Source organism: Oculina patagonica, chromosome 12 (assembly GCF_052425735.1).
Source record: "Oculina patagonica isolate OP01 chromosome 12, crgOcupat, whole genome shotgun sequence".
Taxonomy (NCBI): Eukaryota; Metazoa; Cnidaria; class Anthozoa; order Scleractinia; family Oculinidae; genus Oculina; species Oculina patagonica.
The window spans coordinates 30,924,348-30,939,777 of NC_135769.1; the positions used below are offsets into that span (position 1 = coordinate 30,924,348).

Below are 15,430 nucleotides of genomic sequence, written 5' to 3' on the forward strand. Positions count from 1 at the left end.
CAAAAAGGTATGAGAGAGTTTCTATAACTGTGGAAAAAAAGGCCAAATTTGTTACACTGACCAGGCCAGGGCCCCGCCCTGATCTGGCCAATCGCAACACGGACGAATATCGCAGTGAGCCAATCAGAGTTCGCAGAAGAACCTTGCAACCGCTGGCAAGCACGGGAAACCTCAGGAACCCAGTTGGTTCTGCACCGAATTGGCTGAGAAAACAAGATCGCAGTTTATCTTATTGGCTAGTAAGGTTGCACGGTTATTTTCAACTAATCACAGAGCTGTTACAAAAACGCAAATTACAAAGCAAAGAGCGCAGGTCTGTAACTGTACCTAGCGGAGGGGCAGCGGGGGCAGCTACCAGGAAAACTAAATTTCTAACATAGTGTTTGATTTTGCTGGGCTATTTCTTGTAGAAATATTATAGCAAAAACGTTTTCAGCGCAAATTAAGTGCGGGAAAACGCGGGTGACCCAGTCTCTATTGGTTTTGGTTTTGCATCTAATCGGTTGCAAATGTAGCGCAAGATTTTTAAGTCAATCATGGAGTGAAGTAACGCAATTCCAGATTTATTCAGTTCAATACTGAACTGAAAACCGCACAAACTGAAACATGGTCTTGTAAGCCTCATCATAAATCACAGGAAAAGCATCAAGCGGATTGTTCTTTTTGTGCTATTGTCATACTCGATTGATACTAAGCTTGCTCCCACCAACAGTCGAGTTTCTGGATTTGTTAACATTTTCGCAAGACATGTAAAGAGAGTTCGAAGAACCACCTGTGTATGACACGCGTGCATCCAGGTCACGTGAAGCTTCAGCCTCGCTTCGAGTCAGGCATTCCCTGGCGACGTAATTTTCCCGCTTTATCTTGACTTCAAGTTTGCGGGGGACGTCGGGAATGATCCAGTCAAGGAATCCGACAGTGAAGAACACGAAGTATTGAAAGATAATGACGAAACCAAGTCGAACAGCGAGGACAAAGAAATATTGGCGGTTGAAATCATAGGGCTGAACAGGCTCGAAATACTCCTTGTACCTAAAGAAAAACGAAACAAGATACAGTCAATGAACCATCGAAAAATCAATTCCTTACACAAAAAAGCATTAAAAAGTTAGATATGGACCCATAAGCTTCTGGATTAATTGACTTACTTGACTTATGGCCATAACCCTAGGTGGGTATAGGGCCAATTAATAATGTCTACAAAAAAATATTCCTCGAAATTTTGCTTCCTGTTTTGTCAGAAAATTCAAACAAACTTCTCCCTTAACTCTGAAGATAATTTCCGATGAGGTCTGTCATCGAATAACCAATAACAATTGTTTTCAGGACTACCCTGACGATCACACTAGACGAGCTATTGATATTCTTGGGTTCACACCGCTATCTGTGTTAAAGAACGGGCCTTCTAAACTGCTTTGATTCATACATGAAAGGACGTACCACCGAGTTAAAGACGAATGTGATTCTTGTGTATCAATATGTGTTTCAATGTATACTATTTATCTAATGACCGGTCATTAGATAAACTTACTGACCTGCAGTAGGACTTGTTATAGGGCAGATTTTTAAAAGGGTCTCGAGGCAGGGCCATTTCACTGAAGTCTTTAATGTTAAAGTAAGATAAGCTGTTATTGACATAACCAACTAGACTTCCATCGGGGCTGTACGCGTATTTGTATACTTCCCTGGAAAACAAATAAACAGAAAAAAAACAATTTAATTAAAAAAAAAGAAAGAAAGAGGAGACAACGAGAAGGGAAGAGAAGACAAGACAAGACAAGACAAGACAAGACAAGACAAGACAAGACAAGACAAGACAAGACAAGACAAGACAAGACAAGACAAGACAAGACAAGACAAGACAAGACAAGAAAGAGAAGAGAAGAGAAGAGAAGAGAAGAGAAGAGAAGAGAAGAGAAGAGCGCTTCTCAAAAACGTCATTTGGTGTATGAATTTACCTCGGAATGAATTCAGAAGTAAAGGCAATCACGAAAGAATTCACCAACACTGAAAACCAGCTGATCGTACGAAGAATTCCAAACCAGATTCCAATCCCTTGAGCCCGTTCTGCTACCGGTCGGCGGAAGTTCACCGCAAAGTTAATGGCGTCTATACGAAGTTCCAGGATGTTGTTGATGAGTGCGAACAATGGAGCCAGCGGAAACGCTGCCACGAACATCGTAACAAAACCAAACTGGATCGCTAAAAGTTTTATAAAGGAAACATTTTTGTTGTTAGTAATTACTCATTGTTAGAATTACTCATTGCACACAATAAATGTATGGGAATCACAGTGTTGGCATTTTGAAGTTGGAACACAAAAGACCTGTTAAATGAAACTGATTGAGCTATAAAAGACTCGTTGGACCTACAGTAGGTCGTATTACTATGTTCAAACCTGACAAGTTACTCCTTGCATACTGCTACGATTAGTTTGTTAACGAGTGAGGAAGCGTGCATGGAAAGAACGTACAGTGACTTTAACACGCCTTATTTTTAAAGTACTGAATGATTATTTCGTACCCATATCATGATATTCGTAAAACATTCTTAGCTCAGGTTCACTGTTTATAAGGTAGTCTGTTTCCCACTGGCGAGGATGTGCGTTGTCATCAGTGTCCTTACGAGAGCGGCCATACCACCAGCGTACCAAAGATCTGGTAACAAAGAAAAAACACACAAACACACATAAAAAAGTGGCCGAATATTTTTCTTTTTAAATGACACTAGTGGAGGGGGACAGGGGGGGGAGGGAGAAAAGGGGGGGAAGGGGAGGAGAGAGGCGAGAAGGGGATCTTAGGTGGAGGAACGGAACGAGTGGAATTTCGTACTTTCGTTATATTTTGCAATAGACATGGAACAAACAGGAGAGAAAAGCTACGGAAAGGGGCGGGAGGCGGGAGAAAGGGACGGGAAGCGGGAGAAAGGACGGGAGGCGGGAGGTTCAAAACCCCCCTGTCCCCCCCCCCCCCCCACACACACACACACACTATGTGTATGGCCGTATGTATAGCACAAAGAGTATTTGAGAACACTAGTCAACAGAAATTCACAAAGCACGAGCCGCAAGCGAGTATTTATGCACCTCTCAAGAGTTTTCAAATAACTGAGGTGCTTTTTATGAAAGCACAATGTATGCCTTTGGCTTCTTTGTTTGCTTTATGGAATATACTCTGCATGATAAAACGTCATTTTTAGCTAATAAGAGCGCGCGCAGAATTTAATTCCGATTTCTCGATCCCTTGATTTCTCGATCGACGCTTACGACAACTCGAAACAAAATCTTTTCTCCTATATTTGCTTCATTAAGTCGAACTCTGCAATTCCACCACCCATCACCATTTTTTAAAAACCCGATTTCTCGATTCAAGTTTTGTTTTCCTTGGAGCTAGGTTCGAGAAACGGGGATCCCACTGTATTAATTTCCATAAAACGTTCAAAAAGTCGAATAAAGTGCTTCCCTGCATAATCAGTATGTAGACACCCGAGAACAGCAAAAGAACAAAGTAATCTACAATGCGTCATTCCTTTGATGTACTTCTGAATTCTCGGAACTTAAATTTGAAAGGAGGTTCCACTTTGGACCTGAACTGTTTTAAGAAATAACGTAATCGTAAGGCAATCACTTACGGTATAGCAAACTTGGAAATAGAATTGATGAACTGTTTTCCCACCATGATAACAGCCAATTGAATACACAGCTCAATAAAACAGCCTGAAGGATCACAGCCTTCCATTCGCCCTCCAGCAATACGGTTGTAATTCCCAGGATAACCGATGATCCGACTGCTTTTAAAGAATGCTATGTAAAACAGAGAAGAGTACATGTTCACGAACTGGAATGAAAATAGCTTCAATGTTAAGATATTGTTATACTCTGTTCTGGTCCGTGGCGTTTCCCACTCTGTGAGCGCAACAGCGATTTTTTCGTACACCAAGCCTAGCACGGTAATAGCAAGGAGATTCAGCACAGAAGCTGTTAACGAGGTAATAACGCGCGCACCTTGTTGAACGTCTTCGTCAGGATACGCGGACAAAACAGCAACCATAGCCGCTCGGTAAATGACAACCCCCACTAACGTAGCAATCACAAGGAGTACCATGAACGCAACGATCATGAACCCGCACGTGAATCTTCCAGCACGGAGCCTAAACGGAATGTAAGGTTCTGGTTTCCCAGTGACAGGATTTGGTCTCTTGGTTTGCGCTTTAGTGACAAAAGCCGGTCGTGGAGGCTCGAACTCTTCCTCAAAGTGTAGCATGTCCCACTCGTAGGCTAAGCTAATCTGACGTCTTCGCCACACCTCCAGAAACACGGTTGCCCATAGTGACATGAAAATAGCAAAAAATACTGTTCCTTCGTGGTCAAACAGATGCGTGACTTTGGCATAATCGCAGCTTTTTGTTAACGTCCAGTAACTGCAGTCTCTGTCACACAACGGACACATGTAAAACAACTGCGAGTTACTTTCATCGCATATTTCTTTCACAGGTTTAAAGGTCGCCATTGTTATTAGGCCAGCCACGAAGCACCACAAGCCGACCAAAGCGGCAATTACAAGCATGAAATTGTAAGTTCCTAGCCAGGCAAAATAGAAAGCCACTCGAGTTCCAAAGTAGTTCTTTATCGCATTTAATGGTTGATATTTGTACCACTGCCTAAAAGACGCCCAGTTCTTGCAAAGACGTTGTCGCTCGTTTACCGGGGAATCGTCTTCGTTTTCTGTCCGAAGATTTTCGTGCAAAGGATACGCGACCGTGTAGACCCCTTTGTAAAGCAGTCGAGAGATTCCGAAGTCGTCCATTTCCGACGAATACTTGGTCGAGAGTAGCAAACGATGTGTCATTCGACTTCGGTCGATGTCGGAGAAAAACGTTTCCCGATCTTCAATGAGAAAGCATTCGATCTTTGCCCTGCTGAAAAACGCTGTGACTTGGCGCTCGGTTTTCATATCTGAGTCATCCTGGACTTGGAAGATGTTTAGAACATTTTTGGCCTTTTGTAACCATCGGCTCTTCCTAGAGGACTTTATACGAGTTGCCGGAGGCTCGCGAACAGGGACACGAATCATCATTTCTTCCGCGCACTTGGCGAGAACGTCCCAGGGGGCGTGAATGAGAACAAACACAATATTTTCCTGTAGCGGAAAAAAGTAGAAAATAAATATGTAAGGAGCTAAGAAATTTAATTTTAATTCATCGGTCGAACAGAAATGGGTACAGATACTTATCAGCTACGTGACCAGACCTGACGAAATCTGTTTGGTGACTCGAACAAAATCAATCCAGTTTAAAATTTAAAATAGATTAGAATAGATTTAGGGGCTGGTCAAGCTAGGGAGAGGCAATTGGGCCCGGTTTTCCCATCCCGCCCCCCCCCCCCCCCCCAGCATAAATTTGAAAAAGAACAACCTATACTGCCCCTTTTCTACTCTTTACATAAAAAGGTAATTTACGATCAGCTTTCAGTTCGGAAACCTCTAGTCTGATTTGACAAATTGCAAATAACGCAATTTTTGTGCCATTTGGCGAAGTGTTGCGCGAGGCCGTTAAAAAAACGCCTTAGTTTCAAAGGAAATACTTCTTTGAAACGAACATTGTAACTTATTATGTTGTAACAACAGTAGCCAGAAACGTATGAATAACATTCACAATTTCAACAAAACACTTGATAATTTTGTTGGTAAGTTACGTCTTACAGACAGGTACAGCTGTTAAGAAGAATACAACAATAGCTGAGTCCCTCTGTCATCATTTACATAACTTTGAATAACATTCAGTGTATTATGCACATTGCATCTGTTTATTGAAGTACACTGAATCGTTTCAACATAATCAACAAAAATTTGCAAGTATAGAGCCTGAGAAAATAAATGTATTTAAGTGTCAGGAAACTTTTAACAATGGCCGTTTTCGCACTAGAAGACGGACAAATCGTCTAGATGGACAAGTCGTCTGACGATTTGTTCGTCTAGTGTGAATTTAAGACAGCTTTTTGACAAGTTGTCCGTCTAGACGACCACGTCGTCCTCGAAACCAGACGGTCAAATCGACGGACAAATTTAGACGACTTGTACGTCCAAAATCCTGTCCGTCCCCTTTTTACACTAAGACGACATGTCCGTCCCAGACAATTTGTCCGTCTCTAGTGTGAAACCGGCCATTGACTTCCAAAACAAAATTATTCGGTTCACAAACCTGCTCGTCCGATGTAACATGCTCCACCATCAATCCCTGTTTTCTAAGATTATCTTCGTATTTTTCTCTCATATCTGCTTTTTCCTTTTCTTCCTCATCATTTTCTTTCCCTGTCTCCGGCTCAGAATAAACTAACACGTAATCAATCTTCTGCAGCAAAGAAACACAATATTAAATTAGTATTGATTGTTTCTGTTTTCTCCTAGAACAAATACAAGAACACGCACAGTCATGGCGGTGAGAACATGTGCTTTGATCACATGTATTCTGACGTGATGTTAATTTTGAGTGGCGGCCTTAAAATCTCTAAGTAAGAGTGGTATTTTATTCAGTCCTTTGCAAATCAAAAACTAAATCACTGGGTCCACAAAAGCGCAGAACATTTTTAACGAATATGTTTGGCGTTGGTCCGCGTGTCGCGTTTGTCTATACCGCGCTCTCATCTCTTCTTTCATTAACATAGTTTATTAACATAGAAAAATACGTTTAGCTTGACTATCCCGCAAATATTTTTGTATATACAGTCAATTCTCGCCTTGCGAACACCCCGCTATTGCGCATACTCCCTATTACGGACAAAATTCAGATCCCCGGCGAAAGAAGTTTGACTGGAAATGACTGCCACTATTACGGACTCTCGCTTTAACCGACACTAAACGACGCCCCGAGCGTGTCCGCTTTAACGAGAGTTGACTGTATGCGATTCGAGTATACTTTTACAAAAGCTCTAGTCTACTTACTACCTATCAGCTGAGACATTGGTCGTATTTAACTGATTGGCAAAGTTCCTCACCTTATTTGACATTTCATTGCCATTTAGAGATCTCGCTCTATCCTTGCCTCTGTCCTGTAAAAGTATTTCTTCCATTGTCAAAGACTTTCCTCTCTTGCTAGACAAATCATCGAGGTTGAGTTGCGAAGTGCTTATCGCCGCGACGTAACTGTCGCGTTTCTGGGAAGATTGACTCCAGCGAAGTGTAGGACTGTTTCGTTGAGACTTGTCGGACGCTTTTAGCGAGTCTCTGTCTGTATTGCTTCCAGAGGGTAGATTACTGATTTCCTCAGCTTTAATTTCGTCTGGGGTGACTCGTGAATTGGGATCACTGAAAATTAAACGGTTTTGTTCAGTCGAGCGATGCGTAGTCAGCCGGCATTTAAGACACCAATGCAAACAGATATATCAAAAAATAACTTTCTATAAACAATAGTGTTTTCTAAACAAAATTCGCACAGGTGGAAAACGGAATTATATGGTGGTAAGCAGGTGGCAAACCGCTGTTTTTTTTTTCTTTTGAATTTTTGCAAAAATATTTTCATTTACTGAATTACTCATTTAAGTATTTTATTCCAAACTAAAAAAAAATAAAAAAATCAACATCCATTTTTGTTTCTTTGAAAGGAAGTGTTTTGAATCACGGTACCCAAGTTCGTATATTTCAATATTGTACTCTTTTGGTAGTCCCCAGTAAATTATGATTTTATAAAGCGCTTGAAATCTGTACCGACGCGAGATTTTCTGGACCACAAAGTTAAGTGATGAGAAATTCTTTACACGCCGCGAAGTAATAAAATCTATAATCTTTAAAGCAATAAATATTGATTATTAGAACAGTTATGTTTCATCGTTCTTTTCGAACTCAAGTTGTACTGTACCCTATCACATTAGTTATTGCAAAAATAATATACAGGTAAACTGAAAATTGATTATAATGTGTGTTTTTAGGCTCTGTTATTCAGTTGAAACTAAATGAAAACAACTCACCTTCCAACAAGACAAAACACTCGTGAATTGTCCATTTTTGGCAGTCCCTAAGGGAGGCTAAAATTTATCTTTGTGCAATTTCGATTTTGCAATCAAATTAGGCGGAGATGCCTTTGCATTGTTAATGCGAATTTTTGAGCTAATTTATGCAAAACAACGCTTTTGGCATTCTTACTCCGTAGACATTTGTGCCAGAGGGATACCTAGAAAAGACAGAGCTGTTTGTTGCTTTGTTGAATGCCACCTGCCAAACTTGATTTTATACCAATTACGGCTGAAGCATAGTTTTCCATATCTGTTTACACAGTTGAATTAGGGGAAAAAACTCTGCGCGCATGAACATTTCATTCTACGGTAAGCATTTAATTTTCTTTCCGTCAAGAACGTAATTAATAAGTAGTTATACAAAAAGTAAAAGTTTAAACGTGAATTTATGGACCGATGGTGTTTTTTTCCTCAAAAAAGTACTTCGGACGCTCCTTACAAATAAAATTTACCCAGCTAATTGAATGGAGTCCTTTAATTAAATAGTGTAATTTCCAGGAAATTTCCGTTGCCGCCAAATATACCTGGTGAAAGAGCGGGAATATTGTGGACCATTTCTGTTTACCATAGCCAACATGCAGACATCTTCTGTATTTCCTTCAAAAACGAACCGGTTAACATATTTTCGCAGTAGCCACGAAGGCTTTTTAGCGTCAGTAGAAGGGAGAATGATGAAAACTTCTGAACAGGGGTATGAAAAATTTAGCGCGCGAGAAAAAAATGGTATTGAAGCGATTTGTGGCGTGACGCAATTGTTTATTAACGGCTTTGAAAATAAAATATATGGTGAAGTCAAAGGTCAAAGACACATAATGCGTTCGGACAGCTAACTCGCTACAAAATGAATGATTCGATGCCTACCGAATTAAATTGCAAAGATATTCAGCAACAAAGAAAGTCTCATGAGATTTCCAGTAATTTCGAAATCTTTTATCAACCCATTCAAAGGCCCTGACAAACCGGAAGTTGGTACAACTTCCCATGAGAGGAAAGCGAAATATTATTTTCTTTTTCTTTTCCATGAAGAAAATATAAGAGGCGACTAGTGAATGAAAAATAATCACAGCCTAAATTTGTCTTTTCAAGAGTTAAGCGAGGAGTGCATGACTTCGAAATCTCGTCACAATGCCGAAAGTTATAAAACTGAAGAATTCTGCTTTTACGTTGCGTTATTGCGTGTCAAATGAATCAAATAAAGCCGAGACACCATGTGTTTTCGTAATAATTCACGGTAATTACTGCTTTATAAATTTGTCGATTTCTAAAGACAAATATGTAGAAATGATTATTCTTACCTTAAACTTTTTGCAGATGAAAAAAATCAAGAAAACAAGCTCAAAAGGTTGTTTGAAAAATCATTCCTTGACGTGCCATTGCACATGGGTCGCAGCGTGTTTTCTGTGATAAGAGAAGAGGAGAGGCTATTTATAGTCAAATCCCACAGTGCATTTCCGGAGAAAAACAAGAACACGCAAGCGATCAGCGGAAGACCCCATGGGCGATGAAATCCAACATGGCGGCCGCGATCAGGAAGTTGCGCTACGAGAGATTACACTGGTTTCTTCACCGTGTTAGCGAATCTGGACGTTCTTTAACGCAGGGATATGTCACAAAGAATACGTTTAGTACAAGCACGTGCCATTTCTATTCCAAATCTTTGCCAGTGATGGCGAAAAGACGGAGCGAAACGGGAACAAAACAAGGTTTGGAAGCCCAAGGTTTTGCTAACGCGCAATCACTTAGTCATTCGTTCAGTCGGGACACAATCGGTTCAAAATCACGTTCGAAGAACAGCAAGTATAAGAGAGAAGAGAAAGACCTCGATTCTGATCCAGAAACTGAGAGTGAAGATGAAGAAGAATACATGGACGACAAATCTCCAAAATCAAAAATGAAAACTGGCAAGGGAGGGAAGTTTTTGAAATGGAAAAGTCAGAAATCTGGGAACATAACTTTGCGCCCTTCCAGATATTTATTTAAAGATTTTCGACCTGAGGAAGAGGAAGGAAATCGATGGGAAAGAAGATATGGCTTAGAAGACAGAAAAAGAAAAATGAATTGGTATGCCAGACAAATGTTACGGCTTACTCGAGATGACAAGGTGAGGTTATAATACACTTCCGGTTACACTTACACACCAGACAATGTCTTTATGGCTGACTATGCATTCGCAAATGCATGCTATGCTTTGTTTGTTTTTGTCTGTGGCAAGTCGTGTAATACCATGCCTGACCTTTAAATCCAATGGAAGGCACAATTCCGACACCCAAACTTCTTTGAAAAAATACTCTGGCAGGGTTTGTGATGGAGGTTGCTTTCCATCAGGTGGAGGGGGGAGGTGCGGTTGGATATAATAAAATGTCTCAATTTGACAGTTGATCAAACCTAATCAATCCAGATGGAACTTTATCATCACTTTTTTAGTAAAAAAGGAAATATGGATAGGATGCATGTTTTTTTTTATATTTCAAACTTGAGAGTCATGACGTGTTAAATTTTTTAGAGAATTTACAATAATTATAAATACCAGATTAAAGAGTTGAAAAGCCCGTAATAAACCTTGTATTAAGATTGTTGCAAAGGTTGAATCAAAAGCATGGGACCAGTGATTTCTCTATCAATCTGCCAGGCAATCACAACATGAAATAAATCCTCTTTCAAGCTTATGATTTTGTTTTTACCCTTTTATCACAAGTAGATATTGAAATTACTTTTAATCATCATAACCAGGTTGAAGAAGCCCTTAATCTCTTGGCATCTATGAAAGAGAACAAGTTATATCCTACAGTAGAGGTTTACAACATCTTCATTTCAGCATATGCCAGGAAAGGACAAGTCAGGAAAGCTTTTAAGATTTTCAATGATGTAAGTAATCATTATGTAAGGCTACATGTATGGGTAATGATGGAATATTAGTTGATTTCATAATAAATAATTCTCTCAAAGCAGTGCTATCGATTAAAAGTACACTTATCTAACTTATTGTTCTAGTGAGGGTTTGAATACTTGAGTCCTCAACAAAATTCCAGACTAATGGCACAGCATGTACGTGTACAGAAAGCAAATCGCTTATTGCTTGAGTACCGTACCCCACACTTTTGTCTTGAAAGTGTGGAAACTAAGAGCAATTTTCTATTAGTCAGAATTATATTAGATGATTATTTTAAAGCAAAGTATATGTATGTTTTTTATTGTTCCTCAGGTAAAGAAGAGAGGCATGAAACCCACAGCTCACACCTTCTCCAGCTTATTCAATGCTTGTGCTAAGGCGTCAGTCCCACGACATGCTTTGCAGCGTGTAGAAAAGCTGCTCGCTGAAATCAGCAAGAGAACAGCCAAACAGGAACTGGAGATGAATGTCATCACTTACAATGCCGCCATCCAGGCTTTAGTTGTTTGCGGTAATCCACACCAAGCATTTGACATCTACCAAGAAATGCAGGACAACAAGGTTGAGCCAGATGGCCACACCTTTTCTTCATTGTTGGCTGCCTGCTGTTTTGATAAAGTTGAAGGACCCAGCACGGCTTTTAAAATTCTTGAAGAAATGAAGGCTCTTCAAATAGAGCCAGATATTTACATTTTCAACTCGGTGTTAAAGGTTATGAGAGATTTTAAAGTTGCTGCCCAGGAGCAAAAGTCTGTGCAGAGTTCTAATGTCACAGAAACTCCGACAGAAAGCTCAACTGAACTTACTGATGACGAAGAGGAAGGCTCGCCTACACTCGACAAGTTGAATGTCGCCGAAAATTCTCTACAAGAAGGGAACAATAGTGCAAAACAAAATGACAGGACTTTAGAGTTGCACCACTTCTTTCCTGGTGTAGAGAAGTTTATTCAGATGATGGCTGTTGAGAATGTGTATCCGGATGTACGGACATTTCAACTGCTGCTGTACATGACGTCATCAAAGGAAGAAGAAGAGTACTTGATGGAACTGATGAAGAGCTGTAACATATCTTCAGATGCTACTTTCTATAACACTCTGATCAAGATGAAGGCTATGGATGAGGGTGTACAGGAGGCAAAGGTATCAGTGAAATGCTATTTCAATAATAATAATTGAACTTGGAATGTAATTTGAGAAAACACCATGATCTGTCTCTTCTTTAGTACCTAACCAGAGGAGCACATGACACATGCAATCACTTCCCCGCCCCTCTCCCACATGCCATCTTCAGCTATTTGTATGTGAAAGCAAACCACAATGGCAATGAAGTCTACAAAGTGTTGTTGTAACAACATGATCACATTTAAGTTAAAACGATTTAGGTGGCTGGGCCAACCACAACCACAGTGGCTCTTGAAAGTGAACACCATTTTTGTTACATTTTTAGCTACTGCATAAACCTACATGGTACATACTGAAAAAAATAGATTAATCACAAGTTGGGTTCTTTGGACCTACTGTAGCTAGAGATCTAGTAAATGTCTTTGTTGATGTTGTTTGTTTGGTTGCCCCCTCCCCCCCCCTTTTTTTGCTGATTAAACATTCATGTATCCAGTCTAAGTGCAATCATAGAATGATGTGGCAAATAATATGTTTTTGATCTTGGGCGATTCAGAAAATATCCGTACCATCCCGGCTTCATTTTTCCCTTTTTTGTTTCCCCTTCCCCCCCTTTTTTTTTTTTTTTTTTTTTTCCCAATGTTCTGTCTCACCTCTGATGTAACTACCCATATTATCTAACACATTGAATACAGGTATCCATGTAAACTAAAGTCAAATCGTTTTGCAGGTTTACATACAGGAACTAAAAGAAACATTGAAGATTTCTCCATCAGAAAAATCATATCAGGCACTAGCACATGGCTGCAAAAACCAAAAGCAAGGAATTTCTTTGCTGGATGAAATGAAGGTTTGGAATGTGGCTCATACTTTGATTTAGAGAAATAAGTTTTACAGTGTACATGTTTTGGTGCCGGGGGGTTGCTGGTGCGATGCAAAGATAATTACCTTTCTTTCTAACTTGTTGATACAACCCATTCCAGGCTAAAGACATCTTCGCACACTCTCAGTTCCCTTTTTGGGGATTAAAAAATGCTTCATTTTTGTTTTCTAATTTATTGCTACAGTGAAAAAATTGCTTGCAGAATATTTCACTGCCAGTGTAAAAATGAAAGTTTGAGGAATTGCCATTTTCGAACTGGACCATTTCTAGTATTGATCATAACATACCTACTTCACATGTACATGCATTGAATCATGTACCTGTTTTCTATTTTCTGATTTGCTATAGTCTGAGGGAATTACTGCAGACCAGTCTGTGTATGGAGTGCTGATCACAGGAGCAGCTAAACGGAGGCAGTTCAGTTACATTATCCAACTGGTCAAGGTTTGTCTAAAATAGTCTGCTTCACTGGCAGGTTTTCCCGCACAATGACAAGAAAACTACCAAGTACCCAGACAGAGATTTATTTCATCATCATCAACCATGTTACCTTGTTTTTCATACTTAATGGTGTGGACAATTGGATAGAATAATACTGTGTGTCTGTAGGTAGGTAGGTAGGTAGGTAGGTAGGTAGGTAGGTAGGTAGGTAGGTAGGTAGGTAGGTAGGTAGGTAGGTAGGTAGGTGGGGGGGGGGGGTAGGTAGGTAGGTAGGTAGGTAGGTAGGTAGGTAGGTAGGTAGGTAGGTAGGTAGGTAGGTAGGTAGGTAGGTAGGTAGGAAGGAAGGAAGGAAGGAAGGAAGGAAGGAAGGAAGGTAGGAAGGTAGGTAGGTAGGTAGGTAGGTAGGTTAGGTTAGGTGGGTGGGTTTTAGGTAGGTAGGCTGTCTGTCTGTCTAACTCTGTAGTTATTATTTTTTTTTATTACAATCACCAGAGGATGACCAATGACGATGTACAGCCTACTGAGAGAATGATGGAAGTGCTTGAGCGAGCTTACAAATTACCCTGCAACAAGCCAGATATCGCGGTAAGAAGTCTTAAGTTCTCTCTCTCCTCCCCTAGACCTACTCCCCTGACCTCCTTTACTCCAGGCCGTCACCCTCGTTCCAAACGCCGCCATTTCTGCCCCTTATTTTGCATTCTGTACCTGTGAATCCTTGATCGTGATGTAAATTATTTGCTACATTATTTCTGTTTTTAGAGAACCATGGATGACCGTTTGGTAAAGTTGAGAAAATTCCGGTATGTCGAGCAGAGAGGGTTCCAAACTTTCTTTGAAAACTGGAAAGCGAAAGTGCTGGAAAAAGAGACTGTAACAAGAAAGACTGGAACGAGTTCGGATATTGATCACTATGATGACAGTACTGATGAAACGAGAGATAATTACGTCAGTGATGACGAAACAAGCGATTATGACGACGATTCTAAATTTAGCCATCTCTAAAGTAAAGAGAAAGTTATATGGTTTTACAATGCAGTTGACATCACAGAAAACGCGAGTGGCTTTAATTTCAAGTGGGTCATTTATCGACGGCCCTCGTAACAATGTAAAAGCGTAATAAAAACTGCCAGCGTTTATTTGAACGCTTACATGTATAAACAGCATCAGCTTCATAATGCATGCGGGGATCTTTTTCTGTTTGTTTTATCTGTACAGTTTGATTAATGGCTGTCCCAACACTTAGCACGGTGTTTAATTTTGTTGTTGTTGTTCATTTGATATCCACACCGGTATTTTTTTTTAAAGAAAGCCTTTTTCTCGTGCGCGAGTAATTCGATCAGGTTTTGGCAGATTACTTTTTGCCCTGTACTCAACATGGGGTGACAGCGGTAGGTAGATCTCAGTCCGCGTAGTTCAGGCCTGTAACTTTGAACTGCGGAGGTCATTATCAAGCGTTTGTTAGCTCGCCACAAAAAAACACTGAAAAAAGGAAAATTCTATCCCGTGGATATGACAGATCGGTGAAAGTGAAAAGAGGGCCTATGGCTCTTGAAGGGTGGTCGTTATCCCTCAGTTACGCAACTGATCTTTAAAGGCTGGTTTTGCACTAGCGACGAAGTGGGAGTCTTAATCAGAAGCGATCTAGTGAAAATCAACCCGTCGGAGTCGTAAGCAGAGTTTCAGATTCCAGCTCTCCGAGTACTTCCTTTCTGCTTGCGACTTCGACAATTAAGTTTTCACTGGATCGTAAGCGGAATCAAAAGAAAATGGAAACGTCCTGATTTTTTCGACTCCGATACTGTCGTGCTTATGACTCCGCTTACGACACCGATTTTCGATTTTTACTAAATAATAATAATAATAATAAAATTTTCAACAGGAGGCTCCCGTCACATGAATTACAAGGTTAAAAATCAAGTTAAAAAGGTAAAAATATAAAATTACAAGTATAATGTTCTAAAAATAAAAAGCTTAAAGTACTTTGCTATTAAAAAGTTCTTAATCTCGGGTTAAAAATGACATACGGTATAGGTATTTTTAAAACATCAGGTAAAGATGACCAATCAATGGTACATTTGTAGCTGGTGATTAT

The 15,430-nt window shown here is 40.1% G+C and overlaps 2 protein-coding genes across 3 annotated transcripts; one reads left to right on the forward strand and one right to left on the reverse strand.

Annotated features, from left to right (window-relative positions):
• Positions 1-533: 533 nt before the first annotated feature.
• Positions 534-9,396, reverse strand: LOC144633365 (anoctamin-4-like). Of its 2 annotated transcripts, none has more exons than XM_078492244.1 (8): positions 9,301-9,396; positions 6,992-7,301; positions 6,199-6,348; positions 3,631-5,138; positions 2,524-2,657; positions 1,959-2,202; positions 1,536-1,685; positions 534-1,032 (listed from the first exon to the last, which is right to left on the reverse strand). In XM_078492244.1, exons 2-8 carry the CDS (start codon positions 7,064-7,066, stop codon positions 675-677), a joined length of 2,619 nt encoding a protein of 872 aa, XP_078348370.1. In that variant the 5' UTR covers positions 7,067-7,301; positions 9,301-9,396; the 3' UTR covers positions 534-674. The 2 variants fall into 2 exon arrangements, with proteins under 2 accessions (XP_078348370.1, XP_078348369.1); XM_078492243.1 differs by lacking the exon at positions 9,301-9,396 and adding an exon at positions 7,961-8,114.
• Positions 9,397-9,512: 116 nt separating this feature from the next.
• LOC144632633 (pentatricopeptide repeat-containing protein 1, mitochondrial-like) lies at positions 9,513-14,496 on the forward strand. The gene is made up of 7 exons (XM_078491316.1): positions 9,513-10,106; positions 10,736-10,870; positions 11,208-12,035; positions 12,745-12,864; positions 13,246-13,341; positions 13,831-13,923; positions 14,098-14,496. Exons 1-7 carry the CDS (start codon positions 9,519-9,521, stop codon positions 14,338-14,340), a joined length of 2,103 nt encoding a protein of 700 aa, XP_078347442.1. The 5' UTR covers positions 9,513-9,518; the 3' UTR covers positions 14,341-14,496.
• The last annotated feature ends 934 nt before the right edge of the window (positions 14,497-15,430 follow it).

Bases quoted from the DNA above. Each gene is read 5' to 3' on its own strand.
- LOC144633365 (XM_078492243.1), bottom strand. From the start codon at position 7,995: ATGGACAATTCACGAGTGTTTTGTCTTGTTGGAAG. The intron at 6,349-6,991 runs GTGAGGAACTTT...TCTTTGCTGCAG, and splicing joins GCAATGAAATGTCAAATAAG to AAGATTGATTACGTGTTAGT. The intron at 2,658-3,630 runs GTAAGTGATTGC...CTTTGTTACCAG, and splicing joins ATTTCCAAGTTTGCTATACC to ATCTTTGGTACGCTGGTGGT.
- LOC144632633 (XM_078491316.1), top strand. From the start codon at position 9,519: ATGGCGGCCGCGATCAGGAAGTTGCGCTACGAGAGATTACACTGGTTT. The intron at 10,107-10,735 runs GTGAGGTTATAA...CATCATAACCAG, and splicing joins GGCTTACTCGAGATGACAAG to GTTGAAGAAGCCCTTAATCT. The intron at 10,871-11,207 runs GTAAGTAATCAT...ATTGTTCCTCAG, and splicing joins CTTTTAAGATTTTCAATGAT to GTAAAGAAGAGAGGCATGAA.